Here is a 21,485-nt window from a genome sequence, read left to right on the forward strand (position 1 = left end):
CTTGATCCGCAGCAAATCACCTCCTAAACGTCGGGTCGCCACTACCCTTTCTGGGGACCCGCAGCACGAAGGCGGAAGTGAAGCGCCCGGAAAGGCGCCCTCTGCCCTTTAAATGGAGCTAATAACCCTAGACAGCCCCACCCTCTCCCGCCAAGGAAGGAGATTATTGGCTCTCCCTGACAGTATCGCTCTCTTATTGGTCCGTGGGCTAATGCCAACGTGCAGATTGGCCCCAAAGTTTTCTTTCGGTTTCCGGCGTCCTAGCAATGGCGGCTCTGGACTCCTTGTCGCTCTTCACTGGCCTCGGCCTGAGCGAGCAGAAGGCCCGCGAAACGCTCAAGAACACGGTTCTGAGCGCGCAGCTACGCGAGGCGGCGACCCAGGTGCGAACCTAAGTCCCTGGTCCCGGCTGCCGATTGTGCCCCAGCGCAGTGCCGGGTCGGGTCTCAAGCCCAAGCAGCCCACCTTGTCTTGCCCAGGCTTTTCTTACTGGGCGTGGGGCTTATCTCTGACCCCTCTGACCCCAGGCGCAGCAGACTCTGGGCTCCTCCATCGACAAGGCTACCGGGACCCTGCTCTACGGCTTGGCCTCCCGACTCCGGGATCCCCGGCGCCTTTCTTTCCTCGTGAGCTACGTAGCCAGTAGGAAGATCCACACTGAGACCCAGCTGAGCGGTGAGACCCCGCCCTGACCTGCGCTTCCAACCCAAACTTCTCTCAGCCCAGACCTCTTTCTGTCCCTTCTGAGAAGTCCCTCGGTGTCGCTCTAGATTACTAGTTCTGCCTTCCCCTCTAAACCCAGGCCCTGGCACTGACAGATGGAGAGGGCCACCTCCGGTGAGACTGACTTAAAGAAACCTAGGTCTGATGAGGAACTTCCCTCAGAACACACGCTTCTTTCCTGAGGCCTCAGAGCTTCTCTAGAGGGGCACGACTTAATTTCCCGGGAGCCAAATTTATTGGGGTTTTCTGGATGGATTAGGGTCCTGTCTTCCTGTTTCTTGGAGCTGAGATGCCATACATTGGTTCGCTCTTCTTTTTCAGCTGCCCTTGAGTATGTGCAGAGTCATCCCTTGGATCCCATCAATACTGAGGATTTCGAGCAGGAATGTGGTGTGGGCGTTGTGGTGACCCCAGAACAGATTGAAGAGGCCGTGAGTCTTTCCCCAGCCATCAGTTGCCTCCTTAGGACTGACCCTGAACAGGAGTGGCTCAACTTTTCCAATCAGGGAGACCCCAGGGTGAGAGTGTGGGTTCCCGGAGCATTTCTGAACCACACGGTTTGGCTTTCTGTAGGTGGAGGCTGCCATAAATCGCCACCGAGCCAAGCTCCTGGTAGAGCGTTACCATTTCAACATGGGGCTGCTGATGGGTGAGCAGGGCCTGGGGCAAGGGACTATGTTCTTCTTGCGGGACATGCTTTTTCTTCTGGGGATGAGTGAGAGGGAGGTGGGAGGAGGAATAGGAGCACCTTAGAAGTGGTCTCGCTCTGGTTTCTGAGGTCAGCCAGGCCCTTTTCTTGGGAAAGCAGGTGGGAAATGTCCTGCTTTGCCTTTTTGCATCTCCTTCTATCCATGTTTCTAGGAGAGGCTCGGGCTGCACTCAGGTGGGCAGATGGCAAAATGATCAAGCATGAAGTAGACATGCAGGTGGGTGCCTCTTGAGCTGAAGCAGGCAAAGGCCCTGCCAGAATGTCGAGTCCACTGAGGGGTACACGGGGCTGGGAGGGCAAGAGAGCCTATTTCTGTTTTCATGGTGGATAGTAGTGCCTAGGGTAGAGGGAGGAGCACCTGGCAAACAATCAAAGACTCGGGCCCCTGGGTTATGCCTAATTTGGGGTGAGTTGCTTTACTCTGAACCTCAGTTTCCTCATCTTGTAAATAGGGGTGATGTGGCCTTCATCTCAGGATGCTGGCAGAGAATCACAGGAGGGTGATGGCTGAGGTAGATGGCTTACCTCGATGCTGGGCCCACAGTTCCTCTGTGTAAATGGCTGTTTCTGTTACCTGAGCCTAATTGGACCCTCAGGAGGGAAAGAGTATTTGAGGCCACAGAAACATGTGAAGAGCAGAGGTGGGATGGGCTAGGTAGGTTTTTCAAGGTGGTGCCGGTAAATAGGCCCAGGAGCCTTTTGGTGGGTGTGGGGTGGGATAAGTCGTGGCATCCTGTCCCAGCTCTGACTCTGGTCTCTGCTCAGGTCCTCCATCTTCTGGGTCCCAAGACGGAGACTGATCTGGAGAAGAAGCCCAAGGTGGGACTGAGCATGGTCTGGGGTCCCTGGGGATGAGGTAGGGTAGGGTGAAACTTCAGGTTGGGGAAGGGGGTATCTGAATCCAGTAACCCTAAGACCTTGACCATCTTTTGAACTTCTCTCAGGTGGCAAAGGCTCGGCCAGGAGAGACAGACCGAAGGACAGCAAAGGATGTGGTGGAGAATGGTGAGAGGCTTGAGGCTCCTGTCGTGTTCAGCTCCCTGCTTTCTGGGTTTTCCACCCGGTGGATCTTTACAGCCCCGTCTCCTCAGGCCATCATTTACTCAAGTCTGTCTTCTGCTGCAAGACTGAATTTCCGGTGTTTCCTTCCTTTCCTTTACTCCGAAACTAGCCAGAGGCCTGAGGACTCTGGCTGTGTATCTCTTGTTTCTGGGGTTGGAGGAAGAGGGGACTGCTTGGTTCTGTTCTGGTTATAGGATATGGATACTATTGACAGGTACCTCCTTGAGCTGGATGTGATAGCTGTATCCAGAGAATTAAGTTTTCCTTGGTTCTTCTCTGCAGGTGAGGCTGTTGTTCAGACCCTGTCTCTGATGGAGCAGCTCCGAGGCGAGGCACTGAAGTTCCACAAACCTGGTGAGCAGGCAGATTGAAACTCTATGGAGGGCTGGATCTTTTCAATTTTATTGAAGTATAGTTGGTGTATAATGTGTAATTTCTGCTGTACAACAAACCGACTCACTTATCTATTCTTTTTCACATTCTTTCTCATTGTGGTTTATCACCGGATGGTGAATGTAATTCCTTGTGCTATCCCATAGGACCTTGTTGTTTGGTCATCCTACATATTACAGTTTACATTGCTGATGCCAGACTCCCATTCTCTCTCACCCTTTCCCCTCTTCTCCTTTGGAAACTACATGTTTGTTCTCTGTGTCTGTGAGTCTGTTTTATAGGTATGTTCGTTTGCGGTGGTGTTTAGATTCCACATGTAAGTGGTATCATATGGTATTTGTTTTTCTGACTTTCTTCACTTAGTATGACAGTCTCTTCAAGTCCATCCATGTTGCTGCAAATGACATTATTTCATTCTTTCTGAGTAATATTTCATTGTATCTATGTACCACATTCTCTTGACCCATTCATCTGGCGATGGACATGTAGGCTGTTTCCATGTCTTGGCTATTGAATGTAGCCAAGGTAAGGCTATTAAATGTAACCAAGACAAGGCTATTGAATGCTTTGAGTGTAGTGGTGTATCTTTTCAAATAATAGTTTTATCTGGATACATGCCCACGAGTAAGATTGTTGATTCATATGCAACTCTTTTTAGTTTTTTGAGGAACCGCCATACTTTTTTCCATATGGCTTCACCAGCTGACATTCTCAATATTGTAAGAGAGGTTCTTTTTCTTGTGGAGGGCTGGGTCTTAGTAGCAATTCTTACAGCCAGGTCCCTGGGGTTGGAAGCCCTGGGCTGTAGCCTGGTGTCATCAGGCTTGTTCTGGCCCTGGCAGGTGAGAACTACAAGACCCCGGGCTATGTGACCACTCCTCATACCATGGATTTACTGAAGCAGCACCTGGAGATTACTGGAGGACAGGTGAGTGGCAGTATTGGCAGGCAAGCTATGCCATCGTGACTTGCCCGCGGTTTGGGCTGCCTACATGCTACTCCACCTTACCTGTCATGATGGCCTCCCCAGGAAGGGTCATCCTTTAGTGTAGTCTGAGCTCTCACCTGCTTCCTCTGCTCCCATTCCCCTAATCTCAGGTTCGTACCCGGTTCCCGCCAGAGCCCAATGGAATCCTGCACATTGGACATGCCAAAGCAATCAATTTCAATTTTGGCTATGCCAAGGTGAGTGTGTCTGGGGACCTGGCAAGCAGGCTGACCGCTTGCTGCTCCCATGAGCAGGTACCAGAGGGGTGTCTGTCCCTACTTTTCTTGCTGCTCCCATAAAGTGTCCCAGAGCAGAAAGAGGCCTTGAAGGGGATACCTAGAAATGTGTGACAGATACCTCACAATCCACCCAATTGGGCTCATTGAGAAAAAGATCTTGGTGAGGCAGTAAGTTAAAATCTGGGGAAATTCCCAGTGCCGCTTCTCGGAGTTAGGGTGAGACTATGTTGTATCTCACATTAGTGTAAGATGCCTTTTTTAGGGCATTTAGATACAGGAAGGTGAGTGAAAGATATTTTTAATTCTGACATGGGTGAGCTCTGAGAAGCTCCCAGTTTGATGAGCTGGATTGTAGGAGCTGATGATAACAGGAGCTCACAGATACTGCAATTCTCCTAGGCCAACAATGGGATCTGTTTCCTGCGCTTTGATGACACCAACCCTGAGAAAGAGGAAGCAAAGTTCTTCACTGCCATCTACGACATGGTGGCCTGGCTGGGTATGGGCTGGGGAGGGCCTGGGCCGAACTGATTATCCATGGGCCTCTCCCCAGGCCACAGCCTGCCATTGGGTGCTCCTGACTGGTTGCTAATATTGTCCCATTGTCCCCCAGGTTACACCCCTTACAAGGTGACATATGCCTCCGATTATTTTGACCAGCTGTATGCCTGGGCTGTGGAGCTTATCTGCAGGTGAGGCCACGGTATGGAGCCAGACAGGCTGACCAGGGTACAGTCATGCTGGGCATTCACACCCCTTCCTCATAGGGGTCAGGCCTATGTGTGCCACCAGCGAGGAGAGGAGCTCAAAGGCCACAACCCACTGCCCTCACCCTGGAGAGACCGTCCCACAGAGGAGTCGCTGCTGCTCTTTGAGGTGGGGATCTGGGGGTGCAGTTGGGTCTGGGTGGGCCAGAATGCTGGGAATGAGATGCCATCAGGCTGAGTTGCAGCCCGAACCCTTGTTCCCGCTCAGGCAATGCGCAAGGGCAAGTTTGCTGAGGGTGAGGCCACGTTGCGGATGAAGCTGGTGATGGAGGATGGCAAGATGGACCCCGTGGCCTACCGCGTCAAGTACACGCCGCACCACCGCACAGGGGACACCTGGTGAGTGTGAGCTCAGGGTGGGCTTGCGCAGCTGTGGGGTGGCGGGTGGGCCGTGGGTCGGGCAGAGTGGGGCTGGATGGTGGGGCCCACTGCCTGTGCCCTGCAGGTGCATCTACCCCACCTACGACTACACGCACTGCCTCTGTGACTCCATCGAGCACATCACCCACTCCCTCTGCACCAAGGAATTCCAGGCCCGGTGAGGGAGCTGGGCCCATGGGGAGGGGAGGGCCCGTGGGATTCCAGCGGCCCTTCCCGCAGTCTGTCCCAGGTTGGAGGTGGCCAGCCCTGACTCTGCCCTCCCACCGCAGACGTTCCTCCTACTTCTGGCTGTGCAACGCGCTGGACGTCTACTGTCCCGTGCAGTGGGAGTACGGCCGCCTCAATCTGCACTATGCTGTCGTCTCCAAGAGGAAGATTCTCCAGCTTGTGGCAGCTGGCGCTGTGCGGTACGTGTGGCTTTTTGGCTTATCGAAGGTTGGCGGCACTAGTAGCATGTGCTGCCAACGGCCTTCTCATCCCCTCCTTGCCCACAGGGATTGGGATGATCCCCGGCTCTTCACGCTCACAGCCTTACGACGCCGGGGCTTTCCGCCCGAGGCCATCAACAACTTCTGTGCTCGGGTATAGCCCAGTGGTTTGGGTGGGCAGCTGGGGGCTGAGCACAGCAGTGTGTGGTCATGGCTGCGACTGAAGCTGACCTTTCCTGCTAGGTGGGAGTGACAGTGGCACAGACCACAATGGAACCACATCTGCTAGAAGCCTGTGTGCGTGATGTGCTGAATGACACGGCCCCTCGGGCCATGGCTGTGCTGGAGCCATTACAGGTGGTCATCACCAATTTTCCTGCTGCCAAGGTAAGTCTCCTTCAAGGTGTGTGTGTGTTGGGGGAGCGGCAGGGGGGTGTGCACCTGGATTTGGGTGTGGGAATCCCAGTGCCTAGTGTGACTCAGACACTTCTCCTGCTCCAGGCCTTGGACATCCAGGTGCCCAACTTCCCAGCTGATGAGACCAAGGGCTTCCATCAGGTTCCCTTTGGATCCAATGTCTTCATTGAAAGGACGGACTTCAAAGAGGTGAATTGGGGGTGGGATGAAGGGTCCGGTTTGCTCCTGAGCTCAGTCCTGAGGGCCCATCATCCCTTCTTCCAATCAGCCTCTGCTAGACATAGGGGTGGAAGAAGCCTCTTGTACCTGCCTGACCCTTGTAGCCTCTTGTGTTTCTCTACCTTCCTACTTCTAGGAGCCAGAGCCAGGCTATAAGCGCCTGGCATGGGGCCAGCCCGTGGGCCTGAGGCATACAGGCTACGTCATCGAGCTGCAGCATGTTGTCAAGGTGAGAGCCAGCTGCAGGCTTCCTGCTGCAGTGCCTGCTGGGGTGAGGATCTGGTGCAGCCTGCAGTCCTGGTAGTGGGGTCCAAGTCTGATTGCAGGCCCCGTGACTTCCCAGGGCCCCAGTGGCTGTGTGGAAAGCCTCAAGGTGACCTGCAGGCACGCAGATGCTGGTGAAAAGCCCAAGGCATTTATTCACTGGGTATCACAGCCTCTGACATGTGAGATCCGCCTCTATGAGCGACTGTGAGTGAACAGAGCTGGGGTTGGGGCAGGTTATGAGATGGGCATTGCTTGCTGTGGCTGCCCAGCGCAGTCTGACCTTTACTTTGGCTACAGATTTCAGCACAAGAACCCCGAGGATCCTGCTGAGGTGCCCGGTGGATTCTTAAGTGACCTGAACCCGGTAGGCTCATGGGGTATGGGGTGAGGGTGGTGGGCCTCCTTTCTGGCTCGATAGCCACCTGAGTTCTCTGCCCACAGGCCTCGCTACAAGTGGTGGAGGCTGCGTTAGTGGACTGTTCTGTGGCTCTGGCAAAGCCCTTCGACAAGTTCCAATTTGAGCGCCTTGGTTACTTTTCCGTGGATCCAGACAGCAACCAGGGACAGGTGCTTGAATCTACCTTTCTACCACAATGCTGGTGGTAGCCGCCACTATGCTGACATTTCCTTACTTAATCCTCCCCACCTGCAGTGGGATCCATGTTCCACTGAGGAGGAAATAGGCTCAGAGGTTAAGGCTATGTACAACATTTTCTATGAACCCTTCCTTACTTATTCCTCAAGGTAGGAGGCTGGCATAGGGATTGTTATAACTCTTATGAAATGAAGAGCCAGAGCCAGCCAGTCCTTTAACCAAAGTCAAAAAGTTGTTGAGAACTAGAGTTCTTTGGTGCTCAGCTCCTCTGGGATGAAGTGAGGGTTGGAGTGGGGTGTCTGGTGAGACTCACTCGGGCCTCCTGGCCTGGTTTGGGCTTGGTGGTCATTCTTGCCCCTCTGTCCTCCAGCTTGTCTTCAACCGAACCGTCACACTGAAGGAGGACCCAGGAAAAGTGTGAACTGCAAGTCCTGTGGACCTACCTCATCCTTTTGGAGGCTAGGGGTACCCAGACTCCATGTCAATAAAGAACAGCTAAATCCCCTGGAGTCTGTGTATTATCTCTCTGCTCTCCTAGCACCCGAGGGCCTTAGAGTCATGCCGTGGGGTGGAGGGAAGGTGTACTGCACACAGAGCAGTACTGACAGCTTTGAAATCACCGGTGCACTTGGTGGTGGTCCAGGGGAGGCCTGGGCCTGACTGGGTACGTTCTGCACCTAGTCTGAGGAAACGGTGGGTCCTGGATGCTGCTGCACCATTGGAAGCCCTGTGTTAGAGGAACCTAGAAGGTTTGTGTCTGCCTGCATGCCTAGGCAGATGGAGAGGCCTGGCTCCTAGTCCAATCATCCAAAACTGTTGAGCACCTACTATGTGCCAGGCACAGCAGAATGAGGAAGACCTGTGTGGTGGCCTTCTAAGTCCACCATCTAGTTGGGGAGACAGAGGGTGATCAGGCATTGTGCAGAAGACGTGGCCCTGGCGCCTGTGTAAGGCTGATCCGGGGTTCCTGATCCAGCCTGAGCCTCAAGACTATATTCTCAGGAGGTGCCTCCTGAGGGGAACCCCAAAGGACTAGGGGTTTGCCAGGAAGGAGGAACAAGTGCAAAGGTCCAGAGGCCTTTTTAAGAAAGAGTATATGGCAGTCTGTTCCCCTCTAGGGCAGTGTGGGCTACTGGTGAGTCCGCATGTGCCTGCAGCTTTAACACCCTCCACATTTTCCCTGTATACAAACACCAGGCTACCCGAGGCCCGCTTTAAGGTGGACTGGGCTGCGGAAGGTTCAATTAGGATAACAGCAGATGGAGGGTGAGGCGTGGGTCCCAGATGCTAGGGGCTCCTGGAAGAGAGTGACCTGGGGCTTCCCAGGTGGGTTGCAGCTGGAGGCGCCGGGCCTAGGTCAGAGGTTGTGCGGGCCACCTTAAGTAAGAGGCCGCTCTCCGCACCGCGTGAGGCTGCGCTAAGGAGGCCTGGGCAGGAGGCAGAAGGGTGCTGAGACTGAGCTTCAAGCCCCGGCCTGCCCCGGCTCCAAGGCTAGGCCGATCTCCGGCCCTGGCTCCGCCCCACATGGAGGGGCGTCTGAGGGCGGGGCGCTCCGCCCTACACCCCAGGCTCTTGCCGCTACTGGAGCCCTACGCTCGGCCTCTCTCCTCGGCAGAAGCGTTCCCTTTAAGTCTGGCCAGGAGGCAGCCTTAACTCTCGCGGGATTCGACGCACCAATTATCGCGAGAGAGGCTTTCGGCACTCATTGGCTGTGAGGGTTGAATGTAAGATGGCGCCCAGGGAGCTGTGAGGGGAAAATCCTGTCGGTCTTGGAGCGGCGACGGCAGAACCGGGGCCCCGAGCGGTGCGGCGGGGCCGGCGGGTAGAACGGCGGCGGTGGCGGCGGCGGCGACGTCGCCGGGTGAGGACTCCAGTGGGGGCAGGGATGCAGCGGGGTGCGGGCCTGAGACAGCGGGCCCACCCCACACAACGGCGGGCGGGGGCGGGCGGGCCGCTGCCGCTGGGCCCAGGAGACCTCGGGGCGGCTCCGGAGCCGAGAACGTCCCTGGGCTCGCGCGCCCCCGCCCCCTGGGTGGGGGAGGGGCGGTTCGGGGATTCGGGTGGGCGCGGCGCGCGAATGCGCGCTGGTGGGCGCGCGCGGCCGGGCCTGTTTATACGCTCGGACGCGCGCGCGCTGTGCGGCCCTCCCGGTGCGCGTGGCCGCTGACGTGCGCGTTCCCGGCCCGGATATCTCGGCTCCTGGAGCTGCAGCCCGTGGGCCGCGGCGGCTTCCTGGGGCGCGCGCCCCGAAGTCGAGGGTCGCGGGCAGGCGCGCGCCGTGCTGTTGGGTGGCGGCACCGGTGCGATGGCGCGCAGGACACCCAGCTGTGGGGAGGGGCTGCGGGCGGACGGGCGGCTTGCAGTTTAAAGAAGGTTGTGGGTTGGACCCTTCCAGCTCAGGTGACGTCCCCGGACCGCCGGGGCCTAGGCCGAACGAGAAACCAACCTGCTTTGCGGGCTAGCTTGCGGCCCCGCTCCTCAGCGAAGTGGGCGAGATTGCTGGTACTCTTCAGAATGTGGTGTCCCGAGGCCCATGTGCGGGGTGGGTGCTTGGAGGGTGCTGCCCTGATTCTGAAACCGATCGCTGTTTGTCTGAGGGCAGCGAAACCCCTCGACTTTTCTCACCTTGTTTTGATGCTTTGTGTTGGAGAGGGAAGGCAAATCCTAGAAGGCGCGTCAGTGATACCTGTTTTCTTGTCATTAGAAAGTAATTCTTCATTAAAGCGCAATTCTTACACGTCACCTCTGTGCGCTCCGGAAGGGGATCCGCTTCTGTGGATGCTGTGAAACTACATGAGCTCTAAAATGCCGCTTTAAATCCTGAAATGCAGCCTTTTCCTCTGTGTGGTTGGGAGGGGCTTACTTGTAGTCTGTTAGGTTAAAGGGCCCGCTATTGCTCAGCCAAAAAGTTGCCCAGAACAGAATTGAACAACCCGAGTCAGTGTTTTGCCTTCTTTCGTAATTCCAAAGATCCTCAGCAGAAATTCCTGAAATCTGCCTGGAAAAGTCGCTTTTGATTTCATTTTAGGATTTCAGTCCTTTTCAGCGTTGTTTCTTTTTCTTTTTTTTAAATCCCTGTACTGTGTTCTGGTTCCAGGGAAAATCTAGGTTTGTCCAGAGAAATAGACTCTTTTCTAAGTCGGACTATCTGCTAGTTTATGTTTTACAGTCTTGCTTCATTAAATTTAAGGGAAAAGAAGCTAAGAGGAACTAAAATTAGCAATCAGATTTGAAAATGATGGGGGTAGTTTTTCCTAATATACGAGATATTATCTGTAAGAACAAGTTAAAATTTGAAAAGAGGCTGGGGATGGAAGGACTTCTTTGTTCTGTCTTCTTCAGAATGTTACAAGTCTTAAGAACTCAGGACAAGCAGCAGAAATGTATGCACCGTGGTGACTGGTGAGTTAAAATTATTCATATGCTGGGAATATGTGTGCAGTTTTTTTTCCTGGTAATATTGAAACATTACAGATCCTGCCAATCATTCTGGGTACTGTCTGCCAGAAATGACTAGGTGCTAGAAAATTGAGTATGTGGGAGAACTGCATCTTTGAATCCAGCCAGTTTGCTGCTTGGACAGTTTTTTCCTCTTAAACTATATCAGTGCAACTTTCAGGCTTTAGCATGACAAGGCATCACCTTTTCTAAGGATCAGAATATTTCTAAGACAAGCAGCCAAGTTTATCTAGGATACATTTAAAATATTAATATACCATTTAAGCCTACTTTTTCTGAAATTTTTAACCATTACGTTTGAGGTCTGCATTTTAAATTGGTGTCTGTAGATAATACTTTTCCATAAGCTCATTAGCTAAAATTTCCCCATTACAAGATGTCCTACTTCCACTCCTCTGTGATGCATAATTCGTGTATGTCTCCATGAACCTCTGCCTTTCTACAACCCCTTTCCACATGTGTTGCTATTTTAAAGAAAAGATCAAATAGTGATTGAAGTTTCCTGTAAATTTGAATTGCTCCAAAAGGTAACCAAAGTTACCAAAGTTAGGGGCTTTGGGTGTGGCTGTCCTCCATCATGACAACTTCAGAATCAGTGATTTCTTCCTTCAGGCTTGCATGCCTTCTTTAAGTTGAATCAAATACTAGTTTGTCTTTGATGTGCCATGCATCTTGCTTGTATTCTTTTTAAATGGCCAGCCTCACTCTGTAATGATCTTTTATTTCTTTGCTTCAGAATGAAATGTTAGGTGAACTCCTGTTCTTTTCAATTTCATTATTGGTAGTTGCCCTGCATTTTGTTCCAGATGTTTTAAGTCCAGGCTTCACTTAAATGCTTAGCTAGTTTTTTCCTGTCACATTGCATTGTGACTTCTAATTGTAAGTGCATGAAGAAATGATAATTAACCCCTTGCTTTGCTGAAAAGGGGACAAGAATGGTCCTTTGCTGTCACACTTTAGGCTAGTGCACAACTGTATGTAGAGCTGTTAGGCTGTGTCAGAAAGCTCTTTTTTTCCCACGTGTATGTGAAATATCTTTCTATACATATTAATTCAGTTGGTCTGTGTACAATCTAGTGAAAAATTTTAAAGTGAACCACTGTGTAACTAGCACCTCTTCAAGAGATAGAGTAATGCCGGCACTGTTGAACCTTGCATGAGTCCCTTCTGGGTTATAGCTTCTCACTCTCTAGAGACAGTTACTATTTTGACTTCTGTGATAATATTCTTTGTTTTTCTTTTTACTACCTTTGTATCCCTCGACAACATAGTTTTATTTAATTTTGAATTTTATATAAATGGAATCATGCTGTTTTGTATCTTTTAGCATTGTGGTTATGCTTTGTGTCTGTCAGCATTGTGTGCAGCTGTAGTTCATTCATTCTTATTTCTGTGTAGTAGTCTGCTGTTTGAACAAACCATAATTTATTCATTCTATTATTGATAGACATGTAGATTCCCTTCAGTTTGGGGCTGTTAACAATGCTGTTATGAACATTCTTGTTTATGTGCCTTTGTATGGGTGTCTGTCATGTACATGTAGGGATAGAATTGCTGGGTCATGTTTTCAGCCTCGCTTAGATAAGGCAAACAGTTGTGCCAGTTTGCATCTCATCAGTCGTTGGTAGGAATGTGAATTTAAGTTCCTGGTTGAAAGTGTGTTGTCCAAAACTAGATCCATAGTGAAAATACCCCTAAATGAGGAGTTTCTCTGTCTAGTGAATGTCCTAATGGGCTAATTTCTATCACAAACCCTATGGTGGATTGATATCTTTAAGAATAGAACAGTGTCTCCCAATTTCCTTCTTTGAAATGATTCCTTAGTTGTTAATTAGGACAAATGTGACTGTGACTCTTGACTCCTTAAAATGGAAATTGATTTTTTTTTTCTTTGGAATGTGTTCTTCAAACCAGAACTAAGCTATCAGGATCCATTGCTAGTAGATGTGAGCCTTGAGAGGGGGCCCAGAAGCATGATCATTGGGTAAATAGGAAGAGGCAGGGCTCTGAGGCAGCTCTGAGCGTCTTAGTTGATCACATATTCAGGACCCACTCTGCAGAGCTGCATAGGGGAGTCAGGAAGAGCTATCAGATTTGAGGTCACTCAAGAAGGGGTGATTCCCCTGAGCACGTAGGCCTTTCCGTGGTACCTAAATAGGAAAACAAAAACAAAAAAACCAGCAAACAGGAATGTAGAATTGTTGCTTTGGAGTGACTTTTTCCTCTTGTGGACTAGAGGTAAAGTAATTGGAATAATGATAACTGTGGTATACTGAGGACCTGCTCTTAGTTCTTGTAGAAGGAAGTACAGGGGAAATAACCCATAAAAATATGTGCGGTTATAGGGAAAATTTCCTGGGTCTGTTGATGGGGGGTTGGTTCATCTGTTTATTGTTTTGCAAAGCAGCTATACTTAAAGTATTCATTCAGAAGCAAATACTTAGTTACAGACTACCTCAAAGAGCTGCAGAGTGTTTCCCCCTGCATTTCTGACTTCCAAAAATTGAGAGTACTCAACTATCCCTCCAGCCTCATGTTTTTCAGAAGTATTTTAGTTAATCAGTTTATTTATTGCTCCTCACTAAGTCTTTGCCTTGAAGCTAATTAAGAATCTTGTTTCTCTGGGAGTTATAAATTGTAGTTTCATTAAGTTTATCCATTTTTCTTTCTCTGTTACCGCGGCTCAGCCTTTTGTATCTTGTGAGCAACATCTTGAAGCTAACAGTCTTCATTATTATGCAGACTTCTGTAGCTTGATGGTTTTGTCTTTCAGAGTTCCAGATTTTGAGAGGGGAAAAAAAATCAAACTATGATCAACCAAAATTGTTTGTGTGTCTCTTACTGTGGTATAACCACTGTACAAAAAACATTATTTTTTTAAACTGCTTTTTTGATTTAATACAAGTTGTGGAAAATGCAGGAGTGTATTAAACAAGAAGAAATTTAAGTCCTCCGTTATTCCACACCACCCAGGCATAGCTGCTGTTAGGCCAGTTTTTCTTCTTAGGTATATAATTAAGCCATACCAGGATATATAAATACAATTGTATTAGCCTTCTTTTTCACACATAATGTACTTTCTGTGTCATTAAATTTTTTTAGTTTGAAACCACACATTTTGGTTGTGGGAAAGTAGACCTTGTAGGTATTAACATGCTTTAAAAAAAAAAAATTTAAGTTACTATGTTACAGAAAGATCTGCTGAATCAACAAAAAGCTTGGAAACAAACAGACCTTCTTTATATGAATTTGGTGTATAATCAGAGTGGCATTTTAAATCATTGGGCAAAGAAATTTCAGTAATTCAGTAAATGATACAGGGACAAGTTGTTGGGTCTTTGAAAAAAATAAACTTAGAGTTTTACCTCAGATGATGCAAAAGAAATCCTGAATGAATCAAAGCATTTGATAAAAGATATCCTATAAATTAAAAAATTGTGGGTGAATAAGTTCATGGTAAAGGTGGACTTTTTCTGAGCATAAAAACAAAGAAATATCACTGCTATTGAGGATTTCTTTAATCTGTCTCAGCGTTGTGTTTAATCACTGTCTGGTCTCAAATATTTAAATATATTTCTGAAGCCTTTTTCTCCACCCCCTCTAAACAGTACTTTTGTATCAGGTCAAATGCTGACTTAGTGTACTTTCATTATTGGGAGGTGTTGTTGGTCTGGTAGATAATGCCAAGTGAGCAGGTTAAAAGGACAAGAAATGAAGCCTTGTGTGTAAATGAGCAGATTGAAATGTTGTTTCAAATTGGCCTTTTCCATTACATAATTTTTAAGTTCTTCATCGAATCCATTATTTGTTAATATTCTTTAGCTTCCTCTGATTTAGTGGTTCTCCCATGATTCTGTGGACTTGTATAGACAGTGAAGAACTTGCTGGGAGCTTAGTGGAAGGAAAAAGCAATGGGAATTGGAAGTAACGGCTTCTACTTAGAGCCAACGATAGTCTCTAAGCTTGAAGCACTGCAGAGGGTTTTATACTTGAGAGTCTCAGCTACTTAAAATACATGGCTGGCTATAAACGAAAAGGTGATTTTGTCATAGGATTTCAAATATTTTCATAAGAACAGAGAAGAATATAATGAACTTGTGTATAAACCTTTATCAACATTTTCTAAGTTTTATAGAATTTTTCCTAATTAAAACTGTTGGTGTTTTCTTTTTTTTGTTGTTGTTTTTTTGTTTTGTTTTCTTTTTTTTGATGGAAGCTTAAAGAATGAACTTTGAGGCTTTATAGCAGATACTTTTCCAAGGTTTTATCCCATTCTTTCTGAGAGATGAGTGTTTTATTTGCTGTCCTGCTCAGGGAATAAATTTATATTTGGACTGTTCTTGTGGTGAAACTGATCATGACAAAAACTAAAATATGGCTAGCAGGGGTTAGTGAGAGGAAGATGTTTTACATGCCCTAAACTTACCTTTCCTAGAGGATAGATGAGTGTTTAAAATTCATAGATCAGGAAGCAGAGGTCATAGCACACATAGCTGGTTTTACTTTTCATTTTATACCTTCCTATACGATTTGAGCAGTTTTCCTAAAAACAACAGATGTGTTTCTTTCACCCTCCCCCCTAAAGCGTCTGCCTGCATTGCAGGAGACCGGGTTCGATCCCTGGGTCGGGAAGATAGCCTGGAGAAGGAAATGGCAACCCACTCCGGTACTTTTGCCTGGAAAATCCATGGATGGAGAAGCCTGGCGTGCTGCAGTCCATGGGGTCACAGAGAGTTGGACAGGACTGAGCGACGTCACTTTCCTTTTCAAAAAAACAAAGACAAAAAATAGGAAACAAAACCAGGTGGAATTCTACACTGAAAACTGAAGAAAGCTTGATTCTTGGAAGAATAGTTGGTATAATTCTGCTTGTACTTAATGTCAGACTTCAGAGGAGGTTTAAGGAGGTTTAAGCCTCCTTGATTACTGAAACTTGAAAGAGTGAAGGGAAACAAGGTCATTCAGAAAAGTTTGTGGACTACCTTTAACAAGCAGTATTTGTGTGGAGGTTTTCCGATTCTGTAAAGGTAACTTACTGTGTTTCTTTGTGCTTGTTCATACTTACCTTCTCCCAGATTTGAAGCAAGAAAAGTTTTTTTTTTTTTTTTTTGCATGATTCTCTATACTTCTTAAAAAATTGCTTTGGTACAATAGCTACCATTCTAGCACAGACAGTCTTTACATTTCAAGCCATCTCTGTAAGTATTTTACATGAATACAATTAATTATTGAAAAAAATGAATTTGGAGAAGTCTAAATTTCACTTGCCCCTGCTGGTCTTCTGTAATGGAGGTAAAAAACTGAAATATGTACCACATAGTAAAGAACTGGTAGATGGTGGTTCACACAATTCTCTCCTTTATCCCTTTTTGAGCAGAAGGTTGTATGTAGTTGAGTATTAGGGTCACATACTGTGAACTTTGTAATGTTATTAGATCTATATTATGAGAGAGGCTTCCTTAGGAAGGAAGTTTCAGTTATGATGCTCTTATCAGAGGGAAGCTTTGACACAGTCTGTGCCAGTGTGGTTAGTGACTGTGGGTCACCTATGCTGGAGTGGCCTGCTCTGAATATGAAGTGCTTGGCCTTGAGTGCGTGCATGCTGTTGCTTTAGTTGGGTCTGACGCTCTGCCACCCAACGGACGGTAGTCTTCCAGGTTCCTCTGTCCATGGGATGCTCCAGGCAGAAGTACTGGAATGGGTTGCCATCCCCCGCTCCAAGGGATCTTCGCAACCCAGGGATCAAACCCGTGTTTCTTAAGTCTCCTGCACTGGCAAGAGGTTCTTTACTGCTGTACCACCTGGGAAACCCTGATGCTGCCCCTGTTTTATGTGCCATGGGTGTTATTGATAGCTTAATCTTGAAGTCTCATAGCAGACCTCCTAATTATCTGTTCTGGGAAAGATAACTGGGAGTCTCTGCAGCAGAGAGAAGGGAGACCTGGGCAGGAGAGGTGGTTAGAAGAGATGAGAAAGGGACAAATAGGCGTTAAATTTCACAAGATAAGAGGCCATCAGCAACAGCTTCACCTTTCACTCTGCTGACCTGTACTTGACATTTTCTGTACTCTGTTGTGCTTGGGGTTTCCTCACTCCCGTGTGGAGGCTTCCCTGAGAGTAGTGGTCTAGGCCTTTTAGACAGGACGAGGTATACATAGTATGCTTTATTTACGGAGAAATATATTTGCAATGTATTATGGACCTCATAATAAAAGATTTGTTGCTGAGATCTGTTCTGTTTGCAAGTACCTGAATATAATTTGTATACTATACTTAAACAGCATCCCACAGAAGTATTACCAGTGTCAGGAAATTAATAGCAGTATAGATCATATTTTTCCTTTGGTCTCTTGCCCTGGATGTATAGTTGTTTTTTTTTTTCCCTTCAAGGTATAGATTAACCATTTACTAGGGGAAAGCATAACATTTTATTATTGTAAGTTATACATGTTACAGAAACAAAGAGTCATAATCCTTGTTCCACATTGAATTCCAGATGTAACAGATAAGTACCTACATGTGTCAGCCATTCAGAGAGGACCAGGATACAGTCTTGCCTACTAGAGTTTAGAGCCAGTGGAAGATAATAATGAGAGGATCAATCACCCACTTTGTGTCTCTTAACAGAAGACAGCATCTGGGCAGTGAAAGACTGATATTTCTATTCTGATGGCTCAAGGGAGCAAATCACTTTTCTAGACATTGAGATTGACCGAGAGTCTTCTTTTGGGCAAAGAGACTCACTTAGTTTATGTTACTTTGATATCCTTTCATTGCTTTTGTTTTGGAGGTGGTAGTGGTCACGAGAGAATGGTATGAAAGCAGCAGTACAGGACACTCAGCATTCATGGATAGATTGCGTGGTTGTCCCCCAGCTGCTTGAGGGCTGTTATCCACCCCTGTACCCTAAGGTAAACACCCTGATGAAAAACTTGCATAATTGATTTCTGAGTTTTGGAAGTGACCTAGTTACTTAAGGTACCATTCAACTTCCTTCTCCTACATATTTAAATCGTATTAGTTAATATTTATACGGCACTGTCTATGTCAGGTACTTTTGTAAGTGCGTTACACATATTTAATCCTCATGTCTATGGGGCAAATATTATTTTAATCCCTCTTTTATAGACAAAACCAAAGTTAACTGACTTGTCCAGGATAACACAGCAAAGGAGAGTTTGAGCTGGGTTTTAAACCCAAGAAGTTTGACTCCAAAATCCACGCTCTTAACCAGTAAGCTATGCAACAAAAGAGTGTGAGCACTTTATAGCAAAATGAGGTTTTGTGGTATTTGGGGGAGTGGAAGAGATGAACACATCCCTTGTGTCTAGGGTCATGCCACAGCTAGGTGGCATATGTGTCTCTTCAGTGTAAAACATAGCTGGCAGTGGAATTGGAACATATTGGTAGGAATCCCAGCTCCTACCTTCCTTGGAGTCTTCTGATGGTTGCAGAGTAGTGTTGCCTGTGGCTTTCACTGTCTAGTGCTTGATTCTGCAGAAAAGATGGGATTGGCCTGGCCAAGTGCTGGTTGGAGAGTGTGTTTTCAGCCCATTTCATCCAGTACCGTGACAAATGCTTTTGTTTTTTGTTTTCAGTATGATAGTTTGATTTAAGAAATGTTAATGGAAACAAATTTCAGATGCCAGTAATTGAAAAAAAAAGGTTATTTAATAAAATTGTACTTCGGATTCCTCATGTATGTGGCTGTCCTGAATATTCCACTCCAATGCAAGAATGGTTGCTCTGTGCATTTCAGTATGTTAAAACCATGGGATAGTTTTGACTTCTGTTCATTTGTTTTATTCCTAGGAACCCTAAGGACTCTGCAATATGAATAATTCTCTGGAGAACACCATCTCCTTTGAAGAGTACATCCGAGTGAAGGCGCGGTCTGTCCCGCAACACAGGATGAAGGAATTTCTGGACTCACTAGCCTCTAAGGGGCCAGAAGCCCTTCAGGAGTTCCAGCAGACAGCCACCACTACCATGGTGTACCAGCAGGGTGGGAACTGCATTTACACAGACAGCACCGAAGTGGCCGGGTCTTTGCTTGAACTTGCCTGTCCAGTCACCACGAGTGTTCAGCCTCAAACCCAGCCAGAACAGCAGATCCAGGTTCAACAGCCACAGCAGGTTCAGGTAAAGGGGAAATCACTGTTGAGGTGCATTCTATTGAATGGAATTTGCCATTAGGTTTTTGGTTAGTAGAGCATCACATCTATACACAAATGTCAGAGGTTATTTTCACTAAGAATATTCTATTTTTTGAAACATATTTTACACAAGGGCTTTCATTGTTAACGCTAAAAATATTTGGCACTTCTGTAAACTGAACTTGCCATTTGCTTTGGAGAATTGAGTGGTACAGAAATGAAGAGGTCTTCTGGGACTGGATTTGGATATGTCCCAACGGCGTGTGACCAAAGCTTCCCTTCTTGTCTGTGTCACCCTGAGCTGATCAGGAATATAGGAGGGCTCATCTTAGCTCATTACTAAAAGCAGGATATTTGAAACTGTTTTTTTTTTTTTTTTAGTGGAAAGACTCTTATATTTTAGTGACCTTCATTTAGTTGTATAGGTCACCTGTAGATTTCTAGGCCTGCACTTGATATAAGCCTCAAGAAATAATGCTAATTGATAATAAGCTTACTGAAGAAGGAGAAACTTAATACATTTGCTGAGAAGATACAAGTTGTCTTCTTTAGGGAGTCCTTATGTGAACTGACTAACACTTTCACTTGTGAAACTGAACAGTTACAAATGCTGCTTTCTTGCTACTATCTACTGTGGTTGCGTATCACTTTGCTCTTGATGATTTCTACCAAGAGAATAGGAAAGGAGGTGGAACATGATGGAGAGGCCGGGTGTGAAGAGCTGTGTTTGGTAAGATAGAAGACTTTGCTCCTTAGCAATGTAAGTGGGTATATTGGAAGGACCTGAGCTTTGGAGTTGCGTTCCTGGGTTTAAATTTGACCTGACCTCCTATTCGTTGATATGATCTTAATCTTCTTAGTCCTAGTTTTTTTCATGTGTCGGTAGGGAGAATACCGTTCAGTAAGACTGAATGAGATCGCAGGAAAGCACCGGGCATGTGGAGGGATGAAGTTGTTAATTCTGATCTTTACGAGAAGGGAAGGGTACAGGAAAAGTAAAAAGAGAAGGCTGACTTTTTGGTTTAAGAAATTATTCTAAAAAAAAGTATTGTGTTATTTACAGCTTGGATCTTTTTCATAAGATTAAAATAGTTTGGAATTTGACTTTAAAGTGTTTTTTGAGACTTTATATTTGAGATGGCTAATTGAGATCCCCTATTAGCATCATCATTGTAACCCAAACCTCTTGTAAATGGACAAAGAAATACAGTAATACATCCATGAGATAGGTTCCAATATCATGGACTCAGATTTTCCCGTTCTTAGTGACTACAAAGATACTTAAAAAATTTTTTTCTATCCGTGCTGGAAAAAAAAATGCCATCAAAAATCCCACTAAAACTTAACTTTTAGAAATTGTGAGTCAATATATTGTACACCTGTATCTTATAAAATTATATAGTAGCTATACTTCAATAAAAATAATAGGGAATGATTTTTTTTTCTAATCCACTAAATCTAAGAAATTGCCACAAGAGAGGAAGCAAACAGCATCAGGTGATAGAGGAATTCATGTAGGAGAGAAACTTTTACGAAAGATAGAGCAGTTCTTAGGGTCCCCTAATCTGAGAAGCTGGAACTTCACCAAGGACTTCAAAGCACATTTATATGTCAGTATACATAATGAGTAGATACCAGGTATAGGATGAAAGTGGCTCTACTGATCAGTGAGGAAAAGATATATTCTATTAGTAGAGTAAGGCATCTACTCCTCTTTTGGAAATAAAGTTAGATATCTTTCATAATAGAAATTAGGTCCAGGTGGATTAAAGAGTCAGATAAAACGAAAGCAATGAATTATGAAAAGGCAGTATAGAAAGTTTTTGTGATTTTTAGGTTGTGGAAAGCCTTCCTAAGGAAGAAAGTAAACTCTTAAAATAGCTTTTCTCAATCTTTTTTTACCCTGAAAGAATCTTTGAACTAATTCTTAGGTCTCGGGGAACTCCTGCATAAAAATTAATTGTATATACAGCTCATGGAATCTTAGCTTGATCAGCAGTTGATATAATAATTGAGTAATAATTATTAATGCCCTTTTGGTAAAAATCATATTTTTTTCCTGTGTATCTACATTTTGGCTAACTTGTTAGGCTATGTTTTATGTGTGGTTCCCTTTCTCACACAGGTCATTGATTTTAATTCAAGTTATTTGTGTAGGTAGCGTAAACCTAATTTTTTCCTTAAAAAATTTTTTTTTCTATTTGAAGTGTTTTTTGTTTTTGTTTATTCAAGTAGTCCTAAAAATCTTACTCTAAATTTCTACTCTACAAGTTGCTGAGATATGGTTTGTGGTATATGATGTGTGCAATAGCAGTTTTTCCCTCCATATTTAAAATTAAATATGACCTTTTAGGGAATTCCCTAGAGGTCCAGTGGTTAGGGACTCTGAACTTTCACTGCCAAGGGCCTGAGTTCAATCCCTGGTCAGGAAATTAAGATCCCACACGCTATGCAGTGCAGCCAAAAAAAACCCGAGTGTCTTAAATATGATAAAAACTTGTTTCTTTAAAAAGAAAAAAAGATGATTTGCATTAATATATGACTAAAGATACAAGTTTATGTAATACTGAAAAAACAGTTTCTTTCTGAGTGACAGCAGGCTCAAATATGGGCCTAGCAATTATAAAATTAATTTATATACATTTTGGTTTTTTGATCTCTTTTATAGCTTTATATATTCTT

The 21,485-nt window shown here is 46.1% G+C and overlaps 2 protein-coding genes across 4 annotated transcripts in view; both read left to right on the plus strand.

The window, feature by feature from the left end:
- The first annotated feature begins 266 nt into the window (after positions 1–266).
- On the plus strand, positions 267–7,685 carry QARS1 (glutaminyl-tRNA synthetase 1). 2 transcript variants are annotated; one of them, XM_068982008.1, is made up of 24 exons: positions 267–383; positions 528–675; positions 1,045–1,154; positions 1,297–1,372; positions 1,585–1,649; positions 2,198–2,251; positions 2,377–2,437; positions 2,777–2,848; positions 3,730–3,815; positions 3,986–4,072; positions 4,514–4,613; positions 4,728–4,806; positions 4,882–4,990; positions 5,090–5,220; positions 5,327–5,419; positions 5,532–5,669; positions 5,757–5,844; positions 5,934–6,077; positions 6,192–6,296; positions 6,463–6,555; positions 6,670–6,797; positions 6,891–6,957; positions 7,035–7,160; positions 7,559–7,685. In XM_068982008.1, exons 1-24 carry the CDS (start codon positions 267–269, stop codon positions 7,607–7,609), a joined length of 2,328 nt encoding a protein of 775 aa, XP_068838109.1. In that variant the 3' UTR covers positions 7,610–7,685. The 2 variants fall into 2 exon arrangements, with proteins under 2 accessions (XP_068838109.1, XP_068838110.1); XM_068982009.1 differs by having other exon boundaries at positions 528–642.
- A 1,252-nt stretch (positions 7,686–8,937) lies between these two features.
- Positions 8,938–21,485, plus strand: part of QRICH1 (glutamine rich 1) — a 42,250-nt gene continuing 29,702 nt past the window's right edge. Inside the window, exons 1-3 of one of the 2 annotated variants that reach the window (XM_068981941.1) lie at positions 9,609–9,730; positions 10,531–10,590; positions 18,460–18,789. In XM_068981941.1, the coding sequence (XP_068838042.1) occupies positions 18,481–18,789 (309 nt within the window). In that variant the 5' untranslated portion in view covers positions 9,609–9,730; positions 10,531–10,590; positions 18,460–18,480. Of the gene's footprint in view, positions 9,050–9,608; positions 9,731–10,530; positions 10,591–18,459; positions 18,790–21,485 lie in introns of those variants that run through there. The other variant, XM_068981942.1, reaches the window with a different exon arrangement.

Source organism: Capricornis sumatraensis, chromosome 10, assembly GCF_032405125.1.
Source record: "Capricornis sumatraensis isolate serow.1 chromosome 10, serow.2, whole genome shotgun sequence".
Classification (NCBI taxonomy): domain Eukaryota; kingdom Metazoa; phylum Chordata; class Mammalia; order Artiodactyla; family Bovidae; genus Capricornis; species Capricornis sumatraensis.